This window comes from Delphinapterus leucas, chromosome 9 (genome assembly GCF_059928025.1).
Source record: "Delphinapterus leucas isolate spDelLeu-1000000601 "Yukka" chromosome 9, BTC_Dleu_Yukka2, whole genome shotgun sequence".
Classification (NCBI taxonomy): Eukaryota; Metazoa; Chordata; class Mammalia; order Artiodactyla; family Monodontidae; genus Delphinapterus; species Delphinapterus leucas.
The window spans coordinates 90,581,803-90,606,117 of NC_143137.1; the positions used below are offsets into that span (position 1 = coordinate 90,581,803).

The 24,315-nt window shown below is 44.7% G+C and overlaps 1 protein-coding gene across 1 annotated transcript in view; it reads right to left on the minus strand.

Moving 5' to 3' along the window:
• Positions 1 to 14,564: 14,564 nt before the first annotated feature.
• NRCAM (neuronal cell adhesion molecule) overlaps positions 14,565 to 24,315 on the minus strand; it is a 262,211-nt gene continuing 252,460 nt past the window's right edge. The window contains exon 27 of the mRNA XM_089917830.1: positions 14,565 to 23,001. Within this exon, the coding sequence (XP_089773956.1) occupies positions 22,764 to 23,001 (238 nt within the window). The 3' untranslated portion in view covers positions 14,565 to 22,763. The remainder of the gene's footprint in view (positions 23,002 to 24,315) is intronic.

Here is a 24,315-nt window from a genome sequence, read left to right on the forward strand (position 1 = left end):
TTCCTTTGACTCCCCTGAAATAAACAGATATAACAAGGAAGCAGAGGAAGAAGTAATAAAGACCAGGATGTCAGGGACAGTCATGGGTCACGAGGGACAGAACCAATCCTCTTAGAGCCCTTCCCTCCAATCACACCAAACTATGCCAAGAGAAACTGCGAAAATCTTTGAAATGAGAAAAAAAGTACTAGTGTTCCCATGTAGTGCATTCTTCCTGGTTATCTATGTCTTTGAGCTACTTTACGACCCTGTAGGTCTTAGAGTACTACTGATAGTAATGCAAATAACTCTTGTCTATAGAGTTGCAAAATGTGTCCTAAGGAGATGCAACTGATAAGATGCCTTACAGATTCTGATGGCTTACATACATGTGTTTTTGAAAAAATTCTCTTTGAACTAGTAATAACATTTTACTCGTTCCCTCATTAATTAAAATCTTTGGCACGTGTTTGTATGAGAGTCATCATTTTACCTTTTATAAAAATTGATCATTAACAACTTCTTGTAGTTCCTGAATGTGCCTATGCCTTCTCATGAGCTATTTCCTCTTCTCGTATGCTTTTCCCACTTCTTCATCTAGTTCAGGGGTCTGCAATCTCCAAGCCACAGACCCAGTCTGTCCCGCCACCTGCGTCTGTGATGACCTACAAGTTAAGACTGGCTTTTACAGGGGATTGGATCAAGATGGTGAAGGAGTAGGACATGGAGCTCACCTTCTCCCACAAATACATCAAAAATACATCTACACGTGGAAGGATTCTCATACAGCATCTAATGAATGCTGGCACAAGACCTCAGACTTCCAACAGGGCAACAAGATCTCCATGTAACTGGGTAGGACAAGGGGAAAAAAAAAAAAAGAGAGAGAGAGAGAGAAAGGAATTGGGATGGGACCTGTGCCCCTGGGAGGGAGCTGTCAAAGAGGAAAGGTTTCAGCACCCTGGGAAGTCCCCTCACTGGTGGGAAGATCAGCTGGGACAGAGCGGGAGCTTCAGAGCCTGGGAGGAGAGCACAGCAACCTGTTTGCAGAGGGCAAAGCAGAGACAGACCTGCACAGGCGGTCAGTGTCACCGCCCAGCACTCCCCAGCCTGAGATGCTGGTCCGCAGGGGTGCTGGCAAGAATCAGGCAAGAAATAAAAGGTATCCAAATTGGAAGTGGAGAGGTAAAATTGTTCCTATATGCAGATGACATGATACTACATATAGAAAACCCTAAGGACTCCACACAAAAACTACTAGATCTGATAAATTCAGCAAAGTAGCAGGAGACAAGGTTAACATTCAGAAGTCAGTTCAATTTCTTTACACAAACAATGAAATATCAGAAAGGGAATGTAAAAAAAAAAATCCTAGGAATAAACCTGACCAAGGGATGAAACACTTATATGCCAAGAACTATAAATCATTAATAAAGAAAATTAGAGAGGATTCAAAGAAATGGAAAGATAGCCCATGCTCTTGGATTGGAAGGATATTGTCAAAATGGCAGTACTACACAAAACAATCTGTGGATTTAATATAATCCTTATCAAATTACCCATGACATTTTTCACAGAACTAGAATTCAAAAACTTATATGGAACCATAAAACACCCCAAATCGCCAAAGCAATCCTGAGGGAAAAAAACAAAGCAGGAAGCATAACCCTCCCTGACTTTAGACAATACTACAAAGCTGGACTTCCCTGGTGGCACAGTGGTTAAGAGTCCACCTGCCAATGCAGGGGACACGGGTTTGAGCCCTGGTCTGGGAGATCCCACATGCCACGGAGCAACTAATCCCATGCACCACAGCTACTGAGGCTGCTGTGCTCTAGAGCCTGCGAGCCACAACTACTGAACCCACATGCCATAACTACTGAAGCCTACATGCCTAGAGCCTTGCTCCACAATAAGAGAAGCCACCGCAATGAAAAGCCCATGCACCACAACGAAGAGTAGCCCCCACTCACAACTAGAGAAAGCCTGCATGCAACAACGAAGACCCAATGCAGCCAAAAATAAAAATTAAATTAAAAAAAATCAGATTAGCTTTAAAAAATACTACAAAGCTACAGTAATCAAAGCAGTGTATTATTGGTACAAAAACAGACATACAGATCAATGGAACAGAATAAATAGCCCAGAAATAAACCCACACACCTATGGTCAATTAAACTTCGACAAAGGAGGCAAGAATATACAATGGGAAAAAGTCTCTTCAGCAAGTCGTGCTGAGAAAGTTGGACAGCTGCATGTAATTCAATAAAGTTAGAACACACTCTAACCATACAAAAAAATAAACTCAAAATGGCTTAAAGATGTAAACATAAGACACAACACCATAAAACTCCTATAAGAGAGCATAAGCAAAACATTCTTTGACATAAATCGTACACATGTTTTCTTAGGTCTGTCTCCCAAGGCAAGAGAAATAAAAGCAAAAACAAACAAATGGGACCTAATCAAAATTATAAGCATTTGAACAGCAAAGGAAGCCATAAAAAAACAATGAAAAGACAACCTACAGAATGGGAGAATATTTGCAAATGATGCTACCCACAAGTGCTTAATCTCCAGAATATACAAACAGCTCATACAACTCAACAACAAAAAAACAGACAACCCAGTTGAAAAGTGGGCAGAAAACCCAAATAGACATTTCTCCAAAGAAGGCATACAGATGGCCAGTAGGCATGTGAAAAAATGCTAAACATCACTAATTATTAGAGAAATGCAAATCAAACTTAAAATGAAGTACCACCTCCCACTGGTCAGAATGGCCATCATTAAAAACTCTACAAATAACAAATGCTGGAGAGGGTGCAGAAAAAAGGGAACCCTCCCACCCTGTTAGTGGGAATGTAAGTTGGTGCAGCCACTATGAAAAACAGTATGAAGGTTCCTTAAAAAACTAAAAGAGAATTACCGAATGATCCAGCAATCCCACTCCTAGGCATATATCCAGACAAAACTATAATTCAAAAAGATACATGCACCCCTGTGTTCATAGCAGCACTATTCACAATAGCCAAGACATAGAAACAACCTAAATGTCCATCGACAGATGAATGGATAAAGAAGATGTGGTACATATATACAATGGAATATTACTCAGCCATTAAAAAGAATGAAGTAATGCCACTTGCAGCAACACAGATGGACCTAGAGATTATCCTACTAAGTAAAGTAAGTCAGAAAGAGAAAGACAAATACCATATATCACTTATACGTGAAATCTAAATATGGCACAAATGAACCTAGCTACAAAACAGAAACAGACTCCCTGACATAGAGATCAAACTTGTGGGTGCCAAGGGAGGGGGGAGGGAGAGGGATGGACTGGGAGTTTGGGGTTAGTAGATGCAAACTATTACATTTAGGATGGATAAAGAACAAGGTCCTACTGTATAACACAGGGAACTATATCCAATCTCCTGGAATAAACCAGAATGGAAAAGAATATAAAAAAGAATGTATATATGTGTATAACTGAGTCACTTTGTTGTACAGCAGCAATTTGCACATTGTAAATCAACTAGACTTCAATTTTTAAAAAAGTGATAATTTCAGTAGATCTTAAAAAAAGACTGGCTTTTACTTTTTTTTTTTTTTTTTTTTGCAGTACGCAGGCCTCTCACTGCTGTGGCCTCTCCCGTTGTGGAGCAAAGGCTCTGGACACACAGGCTCAGTGGCCATGGCTCACGGGCCCAGCCGCTCCGCGGCATGTGGGATCTTCCCGGACTGGGGCACGAACCCGTGTCCCCTGCATCGGCAGGCAGACTCTCAACCACTGCGCCACCAGGGAAGCCCCAGCTTTTACATTTTAAGGTTAAAAAAATAATATTTTATGGCACATGACAACGATATGAAATACATATTTTAGTGTTCATAAATACAGTTTAGTTGAAACTAAATACAGTCTAGTTGAAACAGCCATGTTGATGGTAGTTGATACCATCTACAGCTTCAGTGTCTACAATGACAGAGTTGAAGAGTTGTGGAAGAGAACATACCACCTGCAAAGCCAAAAATATTTACTACCCGGCTTTTTTCGGAAAAAGTTTGTCACCCATTGTTATGGTTACAAAGGGTTCCCCCGAAATTCTTATATGTATATTCTAAGCCCAAAGATGATGGTATTAGGAGGTGGGGCCTTTGGGAGGTGCTCCTGAGAGTGGAGCCCTTGTCAATGGGATTAGTGCCTTTGTAAGAGAGATCCCTTGCCCCTTCTATCAGGTGAGGACATGGCAGGAAGTCAGCAGTGTGGAACTGGGAAGAGGGTTTTCACCAGAACCCAATCATGCTGGCACTCTGATCTTGAACTTCCAGCCTCCAGAATTATGAAAAATAAATTTCTGTTCTTTGTAAGCCACCCAGTCTCTGGTACTCTGTGATAGCAGCCTGAATGGACTAAGACACCCATGATCTACTCGATGCCATGAATGTCTCAGCATCTCCTCCAGAACACAGGCTAACTCTCCAGTCTGGGCTGGGCTGCCCCGCTGGGTGCATGTAAACACCTGTACGTGTGTCTCCGGTAGCTGCTGTCATCTGTGTTGTGATAAGTGAGTCTCTCTTGCTGTCATTCCTCAGCTGCAAACCCCTTGAGGACATGGACTGGATAACAAGTGTATTTGAATATCAGAGAATTCTGAGTATTTAATTATCAACCTGCTTTTATTTTTGGGGGGTTGTTGAAGGAACAATAAGACCCAAAATATTTTTAAAATAAAACGATGGGGGGGAGGGATAAATTAGGAGTTTGGGATTCAAATACACACACTAGTATATGTAAAATACATCACCGACAAGGACCTACCGTAGAGCACAGGGAACTCTGCTCAGTATCTTGTAATAAACTATAATGAAACAGTACATATATATACAGACTGAATCACTTTGCTGTATACCTGAAATGGTACTGTAAATTAACTATATTTCAATAAAAATTTTAAAAATATAAAATGACAGAAACCATTTATTTTAATCCCCCCTGAAATGAAATGACATAGCAAGGAAGGTAGAAAGAGTGAAGACCAGCCTGCCATGGCCAAACACAGCGACTGAACTCTGAATGTGGGATGTGTCAGATGACAGCACAGGTTTAAAAAGTCTTTGGAGGACTGACCAGCTTTAACCGACATCCCCATCTGGGCAGGTTGCACAATTTCTAGGAATACCTTTCTCATCGTTTGCCATTTATGTCCTTATCCATGGGTTTCAGGCCTCTCCAGCTTGTCTTTCCATCTCCATTCATTGGTTGGTTTTTCTGCCTTCCCCTTGCCCCATCAAGGAGCTTTCCCCAAACTCCTGGGACATCCTGTGTCACTCAGTGTGTTTGAGTTAAACACTTCACATAGTCCAATCTTGTTTTCATCTTGGTGGCTCTTTCTACTCCTCTGAACTTTCACTTTCAGAGGGCACCATTGGTGATAACAGCCCAGGGGTCAATGAAAATATGGTTAGGAATGAGAGTTACAGGAAACTCTAAGTACTTTGAAGGAGTTAAGCACTGCACGGTTGCAAGTGCCCCCAACACTGGCATAAATTCCTTCTTGAATCAGCTGATTCCCTTTCTCAGCTTCTGGCATGGATTTCTCACCTTGTCCTGTTACAGGATTTGTCATCTCTCGGATGACCTAAAAATTCTGAAACCATGAGGCGGTCGATGCCACCTTAGGCTACTACAAGCCATGGCACAAATGTCAATTTCTAGAAGCCAGCGATTTTCTGTTCCCTTTGCAACTCTCATCCATCTAGCATATTGTGGAAGCTACAGGAGGCATTGACACTGGCAGGATTCAATTCCTATTTATCGTGTTATGGGTTGAATTGTGTCCTCTCTCTTCCCCCAAACCCATTTTTGAAGTTCTAGCCCCCAGTACATCAGAATGTGGCCTTATTTGGGAACAGTGTCATTGCAGATATAATTAGGTAAGATGAGGTCATGCTGGAGTAGGGCGGGCCCCTAATCCAATATGACTGGTGTCCTTGTAAAAAGGAGAAATTTCGACATACAGAAGCATGCACAAAGGGAGAAAACTGGAGTTACAATGCCACAAGCCAAGGAACTACCAGAAGTTGGGAGAGAGGCCTGGAGTGAATCCTTCTCTACTGCTTTCGAAGGAAGCATCACCTTGCCTACACCTTGATCTTGGACCTCTATCTCTTCTAGGATCTCTACCTCTCGGAACTGTCAGTCAATACACTTCTGTTGTTTAAGCTGCCCTGTTTGTGGTCCCTTGTTATGGCAACCTTAAATACATCCTGGCATCACGCTTTGCATACTACTTCTCCCTGACCCCAATATTGGGGCTGGGGGTTTATTAACACCTAGAAGTCACTGTCTTCTGGGTTTGTTGATCTTGCTGCTTTTCCAGATTGAATGCCCCCCTGTATTAGTTTCCAGTTGCTGCTGTAACAAATCACCACAAACTTAGTGGCTTAAAAAAACCCCACAATTTCCTATTTTACAGTCGTGGAGGTCATAAATTCAGAATTAGTCTAATTGGGCCCAAGTCAAGGTGTCAGTCTGTCTGGTTCCTTCTTGTGGTTCAGTGGGGAAAATCCATTTCCTTGAGTTGTTCAGCTTCTAGAGGTGGCTCGCTGCCGGTGGCCCCTTGCGTCACTCGAATCTCTTGCTTCCATTGTCACATCTACTCCTCACTCTGACCCTCCTGCCTCCCTCTGTAAGGACCAAGGATTACACTGGGCTTACCCAGATAATCCAGAATTATCTCAAGATACTCAACTGAATCACATTTGCAAAGTCATTTTTACCATGTAAGCTGACACATTCACCAGTTCCAGGGATTGGGATATGGACCTCTTCGGGGGCCATTATTCTCTTTCCATCTTTATCCTTTCCAAATTCCATTCATCTTTCAAGGTCCTCTCCTCTTCCTCAGCCCACGGTGACATCTGTCTTTGTATCGATAATTATAGTTTATATACCACTAGAGCCCAGTCCTAGATCCCTAATTGTTGGACATGAAGTCACTCAATTGGTCTGAAGGTGCCATGAGTACAGACTATTGTTTATACTCCTCTGGCTCTCCTGCAACACTGGATATTGGCCGTACACCCCCAGATGTAAAAACTGCTCGATGGAAGGATCCATTCTTCTTTGGAGTAACGAGATGCACAGCAGCACATCCAGACCTCCAAGTCTGCTCTCTTCTTCCTGCCTTTGCTCACTTAAGACAGAGGTAGGACTAAGCTTGGCTGAGCAGGGAGCTGAGACCCCCAAATCATCATCTACCCGTGAGCTTACTCCCCAGGGCAGAGCTGGTGAGCGGTTAGCGTGACCTTCGCATTCTCACCGCGTCCTTCCCACCTCTGTGGAAATACTGACCATGACACAGCCGACAACCTCGGACAAGTCACCACAGTGTTTAAAGGACTTTATGAAGCACTTATAAGCGTGGGGAAAATCGAGGAGGCTTTGGTTCTGCCTTGGAGCATCTGGCAGCTTCACAACCAGTGGAGCCTGACAGTTCTTAAAAACCGGCTGTCCTGAGGTTGTGCTCTATGTGCTAAAATTAGAAAAGAGTAACATGTGGGTCTCTGTTCTTACATGAATGTGGGTTCAAGCCTGGGTATCCAGACATCGCGTCTTTCCCTTTCACAGCCTTTGGACCGAGCGCCTACTGACTTTTTTTTTTTACAAACAACAAGCTCTCCTTATATTTTTAAATATTAGTTTTCCACAACTGAACAGGCGTTTGCTTTTGGACTATTCTCCCATTTGGAACATCAGAGTTTTATTGAATGTAGTTTAGGTTTAAGGAGAAATAATTCAAAGGCGGACAGAGCTAGTATTTTGGAGTCAGATACATTTGAGTTCATATGCTAGATCTCTTCTACGGATGTGTGATCTCTGGAAAGAAAAGCGGTGCTACCTCACAGGATTGATGAAATATTCAGTAGGAATGGACACTGCTTCCTAGAGCACCTGGCATTTCAAAGGCACTAAAGGCGGGTTACTTTTCTTCTTCAACGCAACAAATTCTTGCTAACTAAAGAGGATTAAATGCTGAAAACATATAAAGTCGGAAAACATCACAAAGAATGTTTGCATTTAGGGGACAGAATGTGAAAAAATATAAACTAATTTGCAAAGGATTACGTCTTAGTCTGTTCGGGATGCTGTAACAAAATACCCTAGAATGGGTGGCTTAAACAGAAATTGATTTTTCACAGTTCTGGAGGCTGGAAGTCCCAGATCAAGGGGCCAGCCAACACCGTTCCTGGTGAGACGCTGCTTCCTGCCTTTAAGTGGTTGTGTTCTCTCCGTATCCTAATGTGGGTTTGAGGTTTTAACATAATAGTTTTGGGGCGACACCTTCAGTCCATAACAGATTGTATGATCACGTCTATATCTGACATTTCCTTTCATTTCAGATTTTACCCTGGGGAGTTTCGGTTGTGTTAAGACCTATACAACTGCCTCCTCCCCTACTTCTCCATTTCTACCCTTGGCCGGGAAGGAGACCAGAAGCCGTGTCAGCATGGCCATGCTTCTGCATTTCCCCACAGTTCTGGGGATAAGTGGGGTCTTCTTGCAGGTCTCCGGACGCACCTGCTCCGGGAATGTTCCTATGACTCATTACGGATGAAATGGGACTTCTAGTGTTACCTCCATGACTGCATGAACCAGGACTCAGCCCTTCGAAGTTTGGAGAGAGAGATGCAGGGCAGGAAGGAGCGAGAGAGACAACAGCCCTCGAATCCCATATCCCCTCCCCTGCAAAGACTGCGTGGTCTCTCCCCATGTAACCCTCCCCATCCACCTTCCTAGTTGGTTGTCAACGGGAAGCATCAAGATGCCAATTGATTTTTTTTTTTTTTTTTGCGGTACGCAGGCCTCTCACTGTTGTGGCCTCTCCCATTGCAGAGCACAGGCTCCGGACACGCAGGCTCAGCGGCCATGGCTCACGGGCCCAGCCGCTCCGCGGCACGTGGGATCTTCCCGGACCACGAACCTGTGTCTCCTGCATCGGCAGGCGGACTCTCAACCACTGCACCGCCAGGGAAGCCCAGTTGATGCTAATTTTATTTTCATCGTGATATCCTCGTATTTCCACTCAGTACGGCGATGCCTTATTCTGAAAATGCCTTTGATCACTGTGCTGTGAAAAGCTGTTCCATGCCCGTTTTCTTGTACTTAGTATCCAGCAGTATTATTTAAAAATGTATCTTTTCTTTTTAGGGCATTGTAACCTTTTTTCCCCCTTCCCTTTTAGCCAGAGAAGACAGAAAAGAGGTGTGAAGGGAAAGCCACAAACCGGAGCTGGGAAAACGGATGCCTGTGCTGAAGGAAAGACATCTAGGTCTGCCCTGGTGGTCTGGGGAGTCATTTTCATTACTAATGCCCACGGAATGCAGAGTGGTTCCCTGGGCTGACAGCTCTACTGTCTGGGAGACGGGGAAACGAGAAGAGTAGTCATTTGAAAGGTCAGGGGTTCCCTGGTTAGCTGAGGAGCAGCCTCACACCCCCAGAGACTTTCCAGTCCTCGGGTGGTCAGAGTTAAACTTGCTCACGTGGCTCCCCAGGGTTTCCGGAGCCAAGTGGGAAGGTGGTCGTTTGTGCAGGCAAGTCTCCACTAGGAGTCTCGGCAACTGGGGTTCCTGGCCACTTAATCTCTCGACGGCCAACCTCCGACTCCACGCCCCAAAACTGGCATTCTCCCAGCTACAGCCCCCTTCTGCCAGCCACCCTCTTGCCACCCAGCTGCCCTCAGACCCCTCTTCCCCCTTCCCTAACCTCCAGGACTGGCAGCCACCTCGGGCCCCTATCCTAGGGAACTGGCAGCTCCCTGGGCTTTTTCTCACCTTCGGGAACAATCCCCCCTGGACTGCTCTGGTGGTCCACTGGGACAGTAAACAAGCAGTCCTTTATGGGCCCTGTTAGACCCCAGGGCCCAAATCACTGTCATTCCAGGCAATCCCTCTAAATTCCCAAAATGGGAGCCTTCTCTTACAGGGCACTGCTGGTTAAACCATCAAACGTACACAAACCCATTCGGACGTCATGATTGGGCTGTTCACCTCAAAGGGCTTCCTCTGGGGCTGCCCTCCCCCGTCCCCGCCGGCTCCTCTTTCCCTCCTGTGGGCATGGATGTCCTGACATGACACCATGCCACCTGGAACAAGCCCAGGTTCTTGACCTCCTGGTGGGACTCGCCAAACGGATGGCAGGGACTCCTCCAGTCAGGACGGTACAGTCCCCAGTACCGACTTACACAGAGCACTGAAGGCTTACACCCTGTCATGAACGACATGCTCGAGACAGGAGTTATCAGGCCCTTTCAATACCCATGCGGCCAGCACTTACGCCGCCACTAACGCACGGAACCTCACCATCGACTGTCGGAACCACAGTGCTCAGGCAATTCCTAATACTTTAGGATTGAGTGAGGTCATACAACAGTCCCAAGGAGAGCGCTTCAAGGACACTGACCTAGCTCCTATGTTCTGTTCTTATCATGGAAAAATCCCAGGCCCAGTTTGCTTTCACTTGGGAAGGGGCTCCATATATATTACGAGGCTCTCAATGGGATATCTGAACAGTCCTGCAAGGCTACATAACCTCTGCTGCAGGACTGAAATCCCGTATAATTGGGAAGTGCCGTCCTTGGCATCATTTCAATGACCTTAGGCTGAGGCTCCCTCTGAGGAAGCGGTGTGGCAAATTTGCAAAGACCAGCTAAAGCAACAAGTGGGAGTTAAAGCAACCCTCTCAAGACCCAAGGCCCAGCCTCACCTGTCAAGTTTCAGGGCATCATCTGGTCTTCTAAGGGCGAAGAAATCTGAACAGTCAAACATCAATTACTCACGTTCCCCACCCCCGTCCTCACACTCAGGCAGAACACGTACTAGGTCTTTTCATGTTCTGGAAGCAACACACCCCTCCTCTCCCACTAAGGCTTTGCCCCAGATGTGCAATCACACGCGAGATTCTGCCACCTTCCATCGGGATGGAGCCCACCAGTGGGTTTCAGAAGTGGCCCAGTGGACAGTCCAGCAAGCCTTACCTTTAGTCCCCTCTGGCCTCATGCTCCGAGTCAAGTCATTAGCACACCTATGCCTCCTGGGGTCTCTGGACCAAACAGGAGGCCACCTGGCTTCCTATGCGGTTTTGGACTAAGCACCTATGCGCAGTAGCAGCCCAAAATACTCCCCCTGAGGGCCAGTTTTGGGCATCCTCTTGGGCTCTTATAGAAACGGAGGCACTAACAAGCCCCACCTGACTACTCCAGACCCACGTTCCTATAATGTCCTGGGTTTGAGATGCCACCCAGCGGAAGCTCGGCATGGCTACTCAGGCCTCCTTGGTAAAATGGAAATGGTACCTTCAGGAGAGGGCGATACCTGAGGTCAAAGGCCTTTCCGAATTACAGGATTATGTGGCTTCCCCCATGCTCAGCCCCTTGCCTGGGATAGGTGAGGAAGTAACAGTGCCCCACCTCCGGCTATTTGGGGAGCCCCTTGGGAACAACCGTCTGGGATGGATGGGGAGTCAGTGTTTTTCAGGGATAGCAGCGCCACCATTGTAGGCGATACAGCTGGAGGACGCGGCTCCACCTGCCTCGCCTTGGGCACCTCGCTAGTAGGGGAAGCCCTCCAGCTCAGCCCAGGCGATGGAACTCAGCCCTCAGGGAGGCTATACCAAGGGGCCTTTCACAGATCCACGTTTTCAGACTCTTGGGTGGTTGTTAATAGCCTTGTGGTCTGGTCTAGCTGCTAAGGGGCAGTTTTCTCACAGGAAGCAAGCCCACCTGGGGGGCCAGACATGCAAGGAATTAGCCGAGTCCCCAGTGCCTATCACTTCTACTCACATTTCCGCTCACACTAATGGCACCGTATCAGAAGCCACTGTTAACAATCCGGCAGAAACCGCCCCCCCCTCCCTGGCACTAAGCCCTCCACACTCCACCCAGTACAGACGCCTCAGGGTTCTGGACTGTTCCATCAACTCGAGAAATGGGACACACCACTTTGGGTCACTGGGGAGCTGTGCCTTAAGAACTCGGCCTCAAGGGAGGGGACTCCCCTCTCCAGCAGCAGCCGCCAAGCTTGGGACAAACAAGTGCCTTCTCTGCTCCCAACAGAAGCCATCCAGACTGGGACATAATCCCAGCGAGACAGACCACACTCCCGCTAGCAGACTGATTTCCTTGGCCCAATGCTCCCTTCTGCTGGGGCTTCCAGATAGGGTGTCACCATCACCAATACTTACAAGGGACTCCTCTTGGCGACCCCTACCCAGAATTCCTCTTCTAGACAGGTCATCCCTTTCCTGTTTATTCCTGCTCCTTTTGGATGAAGAGACATCACTGACTCTGACCAGGGCACCCACTTTACCTCTCAGGAGACTCCACAGCGGCCTCTCCAACCTACTATTCTTCGCGTCTTCCATCCACGTTAGGGCCGCAGGCAGCTGGCCTCATGGAGCGTCTTAATGACCTCCTTAAAGAGGCACTCCTTAAATTACTTTCAGGTAAGTGGTCCCCGAAAGGGATGAAACTCTTGCCTCGGGCATTTCTAGCCAATAGCATCGCTATTGATAGCCTGAGACCAGTACAAAACACACCTATATTGTAAGTAAGGTTTTATTGGGACTCAGCCACACCCACTTGTTGAAGTATCTTCCACACCTGTGGCTGATTTCCCTGCAAAGCCGGGTAGTTGGTGGCCTCAAAAGCCTCAACTGTTTGCTATCCGGTCCTTTACAGAAAAGGTTTACCAACCCTGCTCTATTGTGTGGTGTTTGGCTTGCAGGAGGGCAAGAAGGGTAGGCAGTATGGTTGGGAGACTAGACATAAAGAGTGGTTGTGTGTATTCAACACACATTTTGGAAAAAAACGTAGTGAATTGGCTGTTGGGTTTGCTGGGTGGGGAAGGAAAAAAACAATGACTCCTGAGAGTTTTGCCTTAATTGAGCCCACGTGAGGCTGGTTACTGAGATTGGGTGCATCGGGCAGGGAAGAGTTAGCCATACAACAGCTCAAGACTTAAATTTTGAACACATTAATTCTGAGATGTCAATGCCACCTCATTTGGATGGAGAATTGAGAGCTAGGAAACAGATGCTGTTAAGGCCCAGGAGAGCAAACGTGAGAGACAGCAGGAAAGAGGAAGGATGGTAGTGAAAAGCCTGGGAGAGAAAAATAAGAGAGAAGAGGGATGCCATGAAGCACTGAGCTGAAGATGTCAACAAGGCAGGGTTTTGGAAAAGCCTCACAGGTGGCCTTGCCACACAGAGACGCAAATTAGAGGCGGACTGTCTCCCAGGCCTTGCGAGGTCTGGGTGTGTACTTAGAGCCGACATACATCCTCAGATGCCTGACAAGACAGCCGTCCACCCCACGGCCGGGTGGAGCGGGAGAGATGGCTTCTGGAAGACTCTAGAAGGCAGGCTGGGTCCTGACCCCTGCATTTACCACATGGAGGTGGGAGCAGAGGCAAAGGCCCTCCACCTCCCCACTGCCTCCTTGGGCAGGCCATCCAGAGAGAAAGAGAGAACCAAGAGAGGGGTCACTTAGGCCCAGTTCCTTTTTTCTTTGAAAACCAGTGTTATATTGCATCAAAGCTCAATAAAACTGTAGAAAAATGAAATAAAATAATTTAGAAAAACAGCAATATTGATATAACTTACATTCTGTTGTCCCCAAACGAACAGACTATCAGTTACTTCCCCAGCAAAGATGGGTTTCTTCGGGATCAGAAAAGAATTGCATTCCTGGACCTACAACCGCGAGGAGCCATGAGCAAATCCTCCCCAGCACGGGAAGCAGCTGGCTTTTATAGAGGGAGTTGGGAGGGTGTGAGTAAACAAAGAGCCTTGGCTTCTCATTGGCCGAGTCGTTGCCAGGAAAGAAGAGGAGTCTTTTTCCTGTTTGGCTCTGCTATCAGCACAGGGCATGAGAGCTCCCCCTTCTGGTCTCCCAATTCAGTCTGAGGTTTCTGTTTTATAGTTTTTTACAATACGATAAAACATACCTATTTTAAGTATACAGTTTTGAGTCCTGACAAATAAACACACCCCTGTAAACACCACCATAATCAAAATATAGACCATTTCCATCATCCCTGAAACCTTCCTCAGCCCCTTTGTAGTAAATCCCTCCCCACTCCTGGCCCCAGGTAACCGCCGATAGTCTCTCCATCAGTGTGGATTAGTTTTGCCTGTTCCTGTGTTCATATAAATAAAACTTGTTTGGCTTCTTGCAGCAGAATGAGTTACCTGTATCAGTAGTTTATTCCTCTTTATTGTGGATTAGTATTTCACTGCTATGGATTTTGGTATGATAAAACAGAGTTTGTTTATTACTTGATGATAGACATTTCGGTTATTTCAAGTTTTTTGCTATTATGAAAAGAGCCTAGTTTCTTCTTTTAATCTCAGAAGGTAAATCACTCCTATACCTACAGGTGGGAGAGGAGAGAGGCTGGCACGTAGGTTGAGTGCTGTATTTCCCACACGTTAGGATGCATTAGAATCACCCAGAGTGCTTGCTAAAGCACAGATGATCTGCACCCCCAGAACTTCTGACTCAGTAGACTTGGGGTGGGTCAAGAATTTGCATTTCTACCCAGTAGTGCTGACGCTGCTGTTCCAGGGACCACACTTTGAGAACCACTGATCTTGTGGGGTCTCCTAGAGAAAAACAGGAGGACAGGGAGGGGAAGTGACCTATGAGGGGGTACTATATTCATCACAAGCCTCATTTATACACAGACCTGATCACTCTCAGATACACGTAAGCCTAGGGATGGTTTATCTTAACAGCTTTATTGAGGTATAACTTACCACAAATTCACTTGTTTTAAGTATATACAATTCAATAATTCTTAGTAAATTTATCAAATTGTGACATCATCAACACTGATCCAGTTTTAGAACATGTCCATCACTCCAGTAAAATCCCTCCTGCCAATTTACAGTAATCCCCGTTCCCATTCCCAGACAAACATTAATCTACTTTCTTTCTTTGCAGTTTAGCTTTTTTGGACATTTCAGTAAATGGAATCACATAGCATGAAGTCTTTTGTGTCTGGCTTCTTAATTTAGCATAATGTTACGGAGGGTCCTCTGTGTTGTTGCAGGTATTAGTACTTAAAAAAATTACCAAATAGTATTCCATTTAATTGTATGGATTTATTGCTTAATTGCACAGATAGACCACATTGTGTTTATGCATTCGTCAGTTCATGGACGTCTGGGTTGTTCTTTGGCTATTATGATGAATGCTGTGAACTGTTGCATACAAGTCTTTGCGTGGACGATTTTTTCATTTCTTTTCCGTATATACCAGGAGTGGAATTTCTGGGTCGTAAGGTAAGTTTATATGTAACATTTTAAGAAATGGCCAAACTTTTTCAGAGTGGCTGAACCACTTTATAATCCCACCAGCAATGCGGGGTCCATTTTCCCTACATATATTGTTGTTTTTCATGGGAGGAATACAAGAGAATTTGAGATCAACCTGTATGAAGAAATATATTCAAAACGCTGTTCATTAAATATTTTAAGTGCACACACAAGTGCGTGGAAAGGTGTTTCTCCACGCTGGTTTCAGTCTTGGCTGCACATTAGAATCATCTGGGGAGCTTTGAAAAACCCTGATGCCAAGCTACCTCTCAGACAATTAGAACAGAGACACGATGGGGGTTGGTGGGCAGGCATAAGGACTTTTAAAGCTCCCAGGTGAGTCCAATATGTAGGCTGAGTCTGCGTGCGCATGCACACACACATGCACAAAGTTTGTTGATTTAAAAAAGTTTGCTGAGTCATTCACTGAGATAATTGCTAAAGAGTTACAGCTGAAGCAAGACAGTGTCTCTAGGACACACCGAATGAGACTGGAGAGATTTGATGGCTACAGAAAGAAAAAGAATACACTGCCTGGCAAGTAGTAGCTTTTGTGATGATCATCATTTACTTTCCCTGGGACTAGTTCAACTTTTTCAACCTTTTTGACCATGAAGCGGAGGAGAGAAAATGATAATGGAAGGGGAGTGAATGGGGAGGGGAATCAGGTTTTGACGGTCTGTTAGTTTTCGAAGGGAGAGACTTGGTGTTTAAATGTCAATAGACAGTCCAGTTGAGCAGAAGAAGGGATAAGATAGGTAAGAATCCACCAAGGAGGAGAAGTTCCCAGATGCAGGAAGAAGGACTGATCCCCTATTTTAACGGGAGGCGTATTGCAGCAGGCATTGTGGTTTGCTAGCAGGAAGATGAGGGAATTCCCATCTCTATTTTCTTTTCCTTCTGTAGTGAATTGTGATATAAGGTCATTTTGTAGAGTCTGATGTGTTGCGAGGCTGCGTGGGGAGAGGGGTTAGGGTTGAATGTTTGAGGAGAGTAGAGAAGGTTTGAAAGAGCCATTGCTGAGCGCGAGAATATAAGTTCACCTGAGAAAAATAAGCAGGGCCGTGTGGAGAGTAGAACCATTTGAAAGTTTTATGATTTTATAATGACACCGGCCTCTATTCTATTTCTCAGCTCCTAGGGGCAGGCGGGAGAAAGCAGACAGTAGATCGATCCTTAGGGACACGATACCTTCACAGGGCAAAGGGCTTTGGGGTAAAGCAGGAGTGTTTCAAAAATAATGGACCATAAAATCCATGCTGGAAAAGGGATGGAGAAAAACATACAACAAACTTACTTAAATAGAAAGACTCACAAAGTAGTGGTTCCCAGTGGGGAGAGGCAAGGAGGAGGGGCGAGACAGGGGAGGGGAGGGGGAAAAAAAAAGAAAAGGAATAAGCTTAAGGGGACAGTGGGTTGGAGGGGAGGTTGTGGGCAGAGAGCGGGAGGCTTAGATTTTATCATTATGGAGGCACAGACGTGAAGAAGCGAGCCCGGGGCTGGATGGGTTGTCCACGTGGGTGATGGCAAATCTCACTGTCTCCACTTGCTCACCTTGTACTCACTCCTCAGCTGTCTTCAGTCTGTCACTACACTCCACCCAACGGCTTTTCCTAAGGTCTCAGATGACCTCCGTATCTTCAAATCCAAAAATCTTCTGATCCTCATTTTGCTTCACTTTTCGGCAACAAGTGACACTGTAAACCACTCCCTGCTCTTGAAGTGGTCTCGCTCACTGGCTTCCAAGACAACGCACTCTCCTTATTTCTTCCCAGCTTCTCTGGCTCCTGTTTACTGGTCTCCTTTAGAGGTCCATCTGCCTCTTCCTATCCAATCCCTAAGGGAGTTTCTTAATAGGAGGTAATCCTCAGCCCTCTTGTCTATATTTTCTCCCTAGGCAATCTCATTGTGTGCCTCTTGGCTTCAATCACTATTCATCACCTTAGAAGTTTCTTTTGAGCACTAAGCCCATATATCCAATTGCTACTAGTGACTTCCACTTGGATGTCTCGGAGGCTTTTCAAACTGCTCATTTATTAACCTGAACTCATAACTTACCCCAGATCTGGTTCTCTCTTCATGTTCCCAGCTAAGTGACCCTCACGTCAGGTTAGACAAGTCAGAAATCTAAGTGCCATCTTTGATCTCTCCCTTTCCCTCAACCTCCCTTATCTGATCTATCACTCCCATCAATTTCCTTCCTAAATATATTTAGAATCCACCCGCTTCTCTCCATCTCCAGTGATATGATCTGGATCCAACCTCTATCATCTCTTATCTAAACTACTGTGAAGCTTCCCAGTGGCTTTTATCAGCCTCTCTGGCTCTTTTCCAGCCCATTGTGTGCACTAAATCCTATCAATTCCGCCTCCTCCCCAGACAGATCTGGTCATGTAACGCTTTACTTCAACTCCTTCAATTACTCCCCTCTTTCCACTGCCCCTTGAATAAATACAAAAACCTATCCTTTGGTGCCCAGGATCTCTGGCCCCTGCATCTGCTCTGGGCACACGGGCCTCTGCTGGGCAGCCGCTTTGTCCTGACGTCTCCCCTAGGTCCTACTGTCCCCCAGCTCCCAGCTCCTCAGGGAAGCCTCCCACCGCTCTGAACATCACTTGCTCTCGTGGACCGGCGTTCCTTCCCCTTGCAGCGCTTATCTTGGTGGAATTAATTACACAGTCATTCACGTGGTTATCTGATTAATGTCTGTCTTCTCACACCAGACTCCAGGCACCGTGAGAGCAGGAACCACATCTGGTTTTGCTCATCTGTACCCTCCACACTCGGCAAAATGCCTGGTGGTCGTAGGTGCTCAAACATTTTTTTTTTTTTTTGGCGGCGGCGATGACTGAGAATCACAGGATTTAAGCAGAAAGGGATGTTAGAAGTCATCTGCTTTCTGTCATTTTAAAGTTGAAGAAACGGAGGGCTGGAGAGGTGGGAGATGGGGGCTCACTTGTACACAGTTCCACAATAGGTTGATGGCAGAGCTGGAAGGTAAACGTTGGTCTCTTTCTACCTCAACCTGGGAACTGTCTGCTTGTTTGTTTCTTTAATATAAATCCTCTGCGAGTATTCTTTCCCTCTGCTGCTTTTTCTAAAGTGAAAAAGAAAAGCTGTCTGTGCTTAAACTGTGCTTCTTGTGCTAACCAACCACAGGACATCAACCACTGGTGGCAGACAAGATGGCACGATCGGGAGAAACGGGGGACCCCTTTCGGGACCGGCCCCTCCTTCAGCCCCACCACCTGGCAGGCGAGGGGGTATCTAGGGGGAGCCAGGAGGCCCACTACTCCTCTTTCTGCCCCTGCTGATGGGCTGTCAGCCACCCAGCCACAATCAATACGAGGGAGGAGATTAACAAGGCTCAAGGTGACACAGACGTACTCCCTGGAGGTCGTGAACTCGTCAGAGGAAGCTGCTAACTGCATTTTCCCGGGTTACAGCAGGCAATCATTTTCTGCATGATCAGACCCAGTCTATCAAAGGTGGTTGGCCTTGTTTCTCCAGAGGCTTCGTTTTCCTGCAGTTTCTTTTGCATTGAATAAAGTACGGGAGCCCTCTGGTGGTAATTTGTAGAAAAATCTCATGAGCAGGAGAGATTTGCTCAGTTCAGGTGAGACTTCTCAGTTCTTTGCATTTCTTTCCTTTGCCTCCACGAGCTACTTCCAATCATTTTATCAGACACTAAAAGTAAACGAGGTTACACTGGGTTATATCAATTGTCTAATCTCTTCTTCACCCTGCAAAGTCAACTGTATAAATACAGATCTTAAGGAACTGAATGATAAGAGTTTGCTAAAATTACTTAAGTTATGAAAGTAAAATTAATCATTAAGCTTTAAAATACAGAAATATCAATTACATTTCTCTGGAGAATTTTCACATCGTAGGTCCTCAATAAAATTTGAAATTTATGAAAAAAAAAAAGGAAACCAGGGCCATTATAAATCATCTGAACAAGAAGGCATCAACAGACCAATGCTTTTTGTCGTCAGGCTTTACAACTGGCCAGCCCCCGTTGCTAAACAGAGCTGTGACTGATGACGTGGCCTGAGGATGTAGATTGTGAATCTGGCCCACGGTGTAGACTGGAGACCCTGACTTGCTGTCAGAAGTGAATGCTCTCCACGGTAAAAAGACTAATAACAAGGTCTACATAGGGTCTATTAGCATCTTACGATGATGTATATATATCATGTTGTTATCCAAGTAACTGTATAGCGAGAGGGAGCTCTGTGCCAACGGAAGGTCTTGTGGATGGAAAGCTGGGACCAGGGGACCAAGGGCAGGTGGAGGAACAGAGGAACAAGCCAGGTCTTGGCTGTTTGCAGAGCTGGACAGGTGTGAGACACGAGAAGAATTGGGCTGTTGAGAAGCGGGTGGATGACACACCCGGGAGTGATACTCGTCAACGCCCAAACTGTGTCATCAAGCAGGAGAGGTTAAGGAATCCAGTTGCCGTGGCTGGGGACAGTGGAGGTCCAGGTGGGCAGAAGAGAGGGTGACCAAAGGCACCAGGGAACAGGCCTGCAGAGGTCAGGCTTCAGGAAAGGAAGCAGCACCTGACTTCTCAGACTCTTTCTCTAAAGGCTGGTAATATCTACTTCGCCTTTGCATTACAATGTTTGATATGCCCTTCTTTTACTAGCTCTCTTTTATATTGCGTCCAGTTTTGCATTTAATTTCCTCTGCCTTTTAAAAGCAAAAAGCAAAATTTGCGCTATTTTAAAACATTAGGAGGGACTTCCCTGGCTGTCCAGTGGTTAGGACTCTGCACTTCCACTGCCAGGGGCCCGGGTTCGATCCCTGGTTGGGGAACTAAGATCCCGATCCCTGGTCAAGGAACTAAGATTCCGCAAGCCCCGCAGCACGGCCAATAGAAAAATAAAATAAAATAAAACATTAGGAAATCTAGGTTTAAAGAAGTTAAAAATCACAAAGAGATCACGACTGTTTAATAGTCACTTTTTTTTTTTCTTTGCGGTACGCAGGCCTCTCACTGTTGTGGCCTCTCCTGTTGCGGAGCACAGGCTCATGGCTCACGGGCCCAGCCGCTCCGCGGCATGTAGGGATCCTCCCAGACCAGGGCACGAACCCGCGTCCCCTGCATCGGCAGGCGGACTCTCAACCACTGCACCACCAGGGAAGCCCTAATAGTCACTCTTTTGACGGAAATCCAGTCACATCTGCCTATACCGTTACATATACCATTACTTGGACATTCACACTCCACTAGGAACATGATATATTACAAAAGAGAGAGGGACTTTTAAAACCACATTTAATTTTTAATACAAACTCTGTTGCACAAGTACAGAAATGACCCCTTCATGCACAAATTTAGCATCTACCATTATGGAAGAGGAAACACTGTACTTTTCTTGTCCCCGCACACACTGGCAAATTTTAAGTAACTTATCTTTGTGCTCTCGGATGCCAAGGCAGCCTGTTTTGTCTTTCTGGATTTCCACTAGAAAGGTTGATCTGTGAAAAGTGCATATCGGAGATATGAAACTAGGTAGGGCCATCTTTACCTGGGATTACTTCAAACTGTGCTTAGGCAAAGCTCTGAAGATTTCTTCTAGAAACCTGCTGTCAATGTGGAAAATAGTTCACTCTTTCAGTTTCACAGCAAAAAGGGAAAATAAAAACCCAAAAGGCATTTAATTAAATGCTTTCCAATCCCATGCACTGTATTAATTAGCTAACATCTTATACGGTACAACATAAACATCGCTGGCCTGTTTATTTGTACGTAACACCTATAAGCATATAGCATCTACACTTTAAGTGTATTTACAGATTCAACAAAATATCTACATATAAAAAGCTTTACTTAAAATTAAACTTGATGCAAGTTATGAGAAACCAATTTATTGGCAAATGAAACTGAGCATTCCTTCAACCATAGGTTGTTATAGATTTTCATATTTGGAAGGAAACCGTTTGATAGATATTATTTATGAATATGATAGAATATATATGCTTCTTTTTGAAACTGGAGATGTAATCCCTTTGACTGTTGGCCTTGTTAGCACTTGTCAGACTTCTTAGATTCTGCAAGGCATCCATGCAATTTGTATACACGTTGTTTAACGCTGCAGAGTTTCAAAAGTTGCCACATACATGGAGACTTAGAGGAAAATATATTCCTGTTGGTGTGCTGTTGTATCCTGTTAGTTTTGGAATAACTTGTTTTTTAAAAAATTTTCTACCTACCAAGTTGACATCTTTCTTACTGAACGTGACTTGTATTAATAGGACCCATAGAAGACCACAAAATCATTACTTGCTCCAGTTGGTGATAAAGCTTTTCTTTTTATACCTATGGGGGAAATCATGCCCCTTAAAATAAACTATATGGGGGAAATCATGCCCCTTAAAATAAAAACTATCTTCCTAATTTTATTTTCACAGTTCCTTTTTTTTTTTCAGCGTTGCAGTTTTCACGAACTATGCTTTTTCAAAGTTACTTTTAGACAATGATAGTAATCTAGGACTCCGAGTCGACTGTACCGAATGATACAGAAGGCGGTACGTTGTGGAACGCTTATCGTCTGAAGGCACTGCATGTGTCTTGCCCTGTGCTTTCTGGAATAACTTTTGACACTGAATTGGAGTGATCTGTTTGGTATTCTCTCGGTCTGCCACAAATGCCAAGACGCATTGCAATACGCATTGTTTATGCCTAAAAAGCACTGAAAGGAGAGAGGACGTAAAAGGTAGAACACTGTGCCACTGTAATACCTGGACGATTAAGAAGTCTGTGGAGTAACAGGATCAAAGAGCAGGTAAGAGAGTCTCATAAGCATGAGCAAATGCACCTGTCATAATTAACGCATTTAGCAAGTAGACACTGTACACACTGTGCCTAACAGTCTCCCCGAAAGACTAATGACAGCTAGACACAGAGTCACCAGTTTCACGACAATGTCCACAAAGACACTGAAGTTCTAGAGAATACTACAGTAACACTCTTGACAATGAAAACGGAATTCATATTTAGGGGTTCAGCGGAGGAGAGTATAAACAAAGTACCAACCCATGTTTGAATAACATACACAGGTATATTCTTTAAAGGTGTAGCATTTTTCATGCATCCTAGTGAACTGTATCCCGAAGAGGGAAGAACATGATCTGTTGATGACACTATGTTATTTTTTATCAGTTCTCAGGAAATCAAGATAACCTATGTTGAATGCAAAAGTATGCACTTTGCACTGCAGTTCACATTAAGATATCATTTGACTGAGTTAGGTTCTTGCTTTGATGGCTCTCATCATGTGAACACACAGCAGAACACAGACTTTCTGCCTCAATGTTCAGAGTATGAGAAGGCGGACCGACAAATACTTAAGATAAACATTTGAGAAAAGTGGGATATTGGCAAAGAGCTCACAGATTAAACAAAGGAATTCATGGCGTTGACGGGAGATGGTGCCTCTGAGCTTTCGTTTCCTTCGGCTGGTTCCTTCTCTTTCTTACCACTGTACTGTCCAATAAAGGAGCCGTCCTCATTGAACTGGCCATTCACCCCCTCTCCATAGTCAACTAGGCTGTCATCGCTATCTTCCTTTTTCACAGTCCTGTCTGAAGGTGTTCGACTGCCTTTTTTTAAAGGCTTGTGGTCTTCTGCATCACTGGAAAAAAGAGAAAACATTTTCGTCAAGACTGGCATTTAGGGAAAAGGCTTGGTTCCCAAAGATCATGCGTGCAAATGATGAGAAAGCATTTGGAGCCCTGAGCTCCTATAGCCCAATCTAATCGTCAGGTGGCCTCCAAAGACCGGGACACGGTTGGAATGAAAGACAAGTGCACAAATGGTTTAATCATGAAGTCTCCGGTAGGTGGATGGCTTTGTAGGGTGCATGTCAATATCAATGACAGATTTCTGGCTACTGATTCGGAAGCAATTCAGAAATCATCACAAGCATTACAAAAGGAAGAATTGAGAAAAGCTGAAAATCATCACTACTTTCATAGAATTAGAAAGGGGGTAAAAGCTTATGACAAGTTGAGAAGTTAGTACGTTAAACTGCATAATATCTCTGATTCCTTGGGTATGAATGGAGAATGATTTTGGTTAAGTGTGAAGTATGGATTTTTGTTTTTCTGAGCAAGAAGCAAAATCCTGCATCTCAAATCTTTTTGTTACTGAGTGCAGGCCAGACTTGTAAACTTGAACCTTACCTTTCAAGAGACCTACACATTCCATTAAAAGGATGCAGAAGAAACAAATGAAAATAGCCTAAGAAGGAAAGCAAAATCCTCATACTGACCGTATACAGTATTTTTTTTTCTGTAAGAATTTTAGTTAATGGGTAAAGATTTATTAATTTGGAAAGAGACATGCTTTAACTTCAGAGCACTACATCTGTACTATTAATGGCAAGTCAATATATTATGAAGTGTGTGCGTGCAAATGCAAAAGCCAAGATTTCCTGCCCTCACTTTTACCTTACTACTCCCTTCTCCGCAGTGTGGAATCTGAGGAGTGTAATTTTATAAAAATGTGTAGGACTCTCTCTCTATATTTGCTTATGTCTCTTTTGAACCCCTAAGCACAATATCTGGAAGTAGCAGAGTAATCAATATGTTTAAGGACATTCACTCACATGGTCAAGTAACTAGGTATGCATACTTAGTCCCTAACAAGTAACGTTTGGTTTAAAAAAAAAAAGGAAAAAAAGGCGATGACATCTTTTGTATTCTTTCACAGAACAAAAATCCAAGGCAAAAATGGGAAACATAAACAGCATTAGTAAAAAATAAAAAGATTTCATGTAAAAGACAGGTCCCATGAGCTGCAGTATCTCACCTAGGAATTTGTGTTAGGATTTAACTGCTCCCTCTTCTTTGAAGAGTAACTTTTTTTTTTTTTAGCCAAGATACAAATATTTCATGATGCACAAACATTCTGGCTCTTTGGCCAATAATTTCTACTAGGGTCTCCA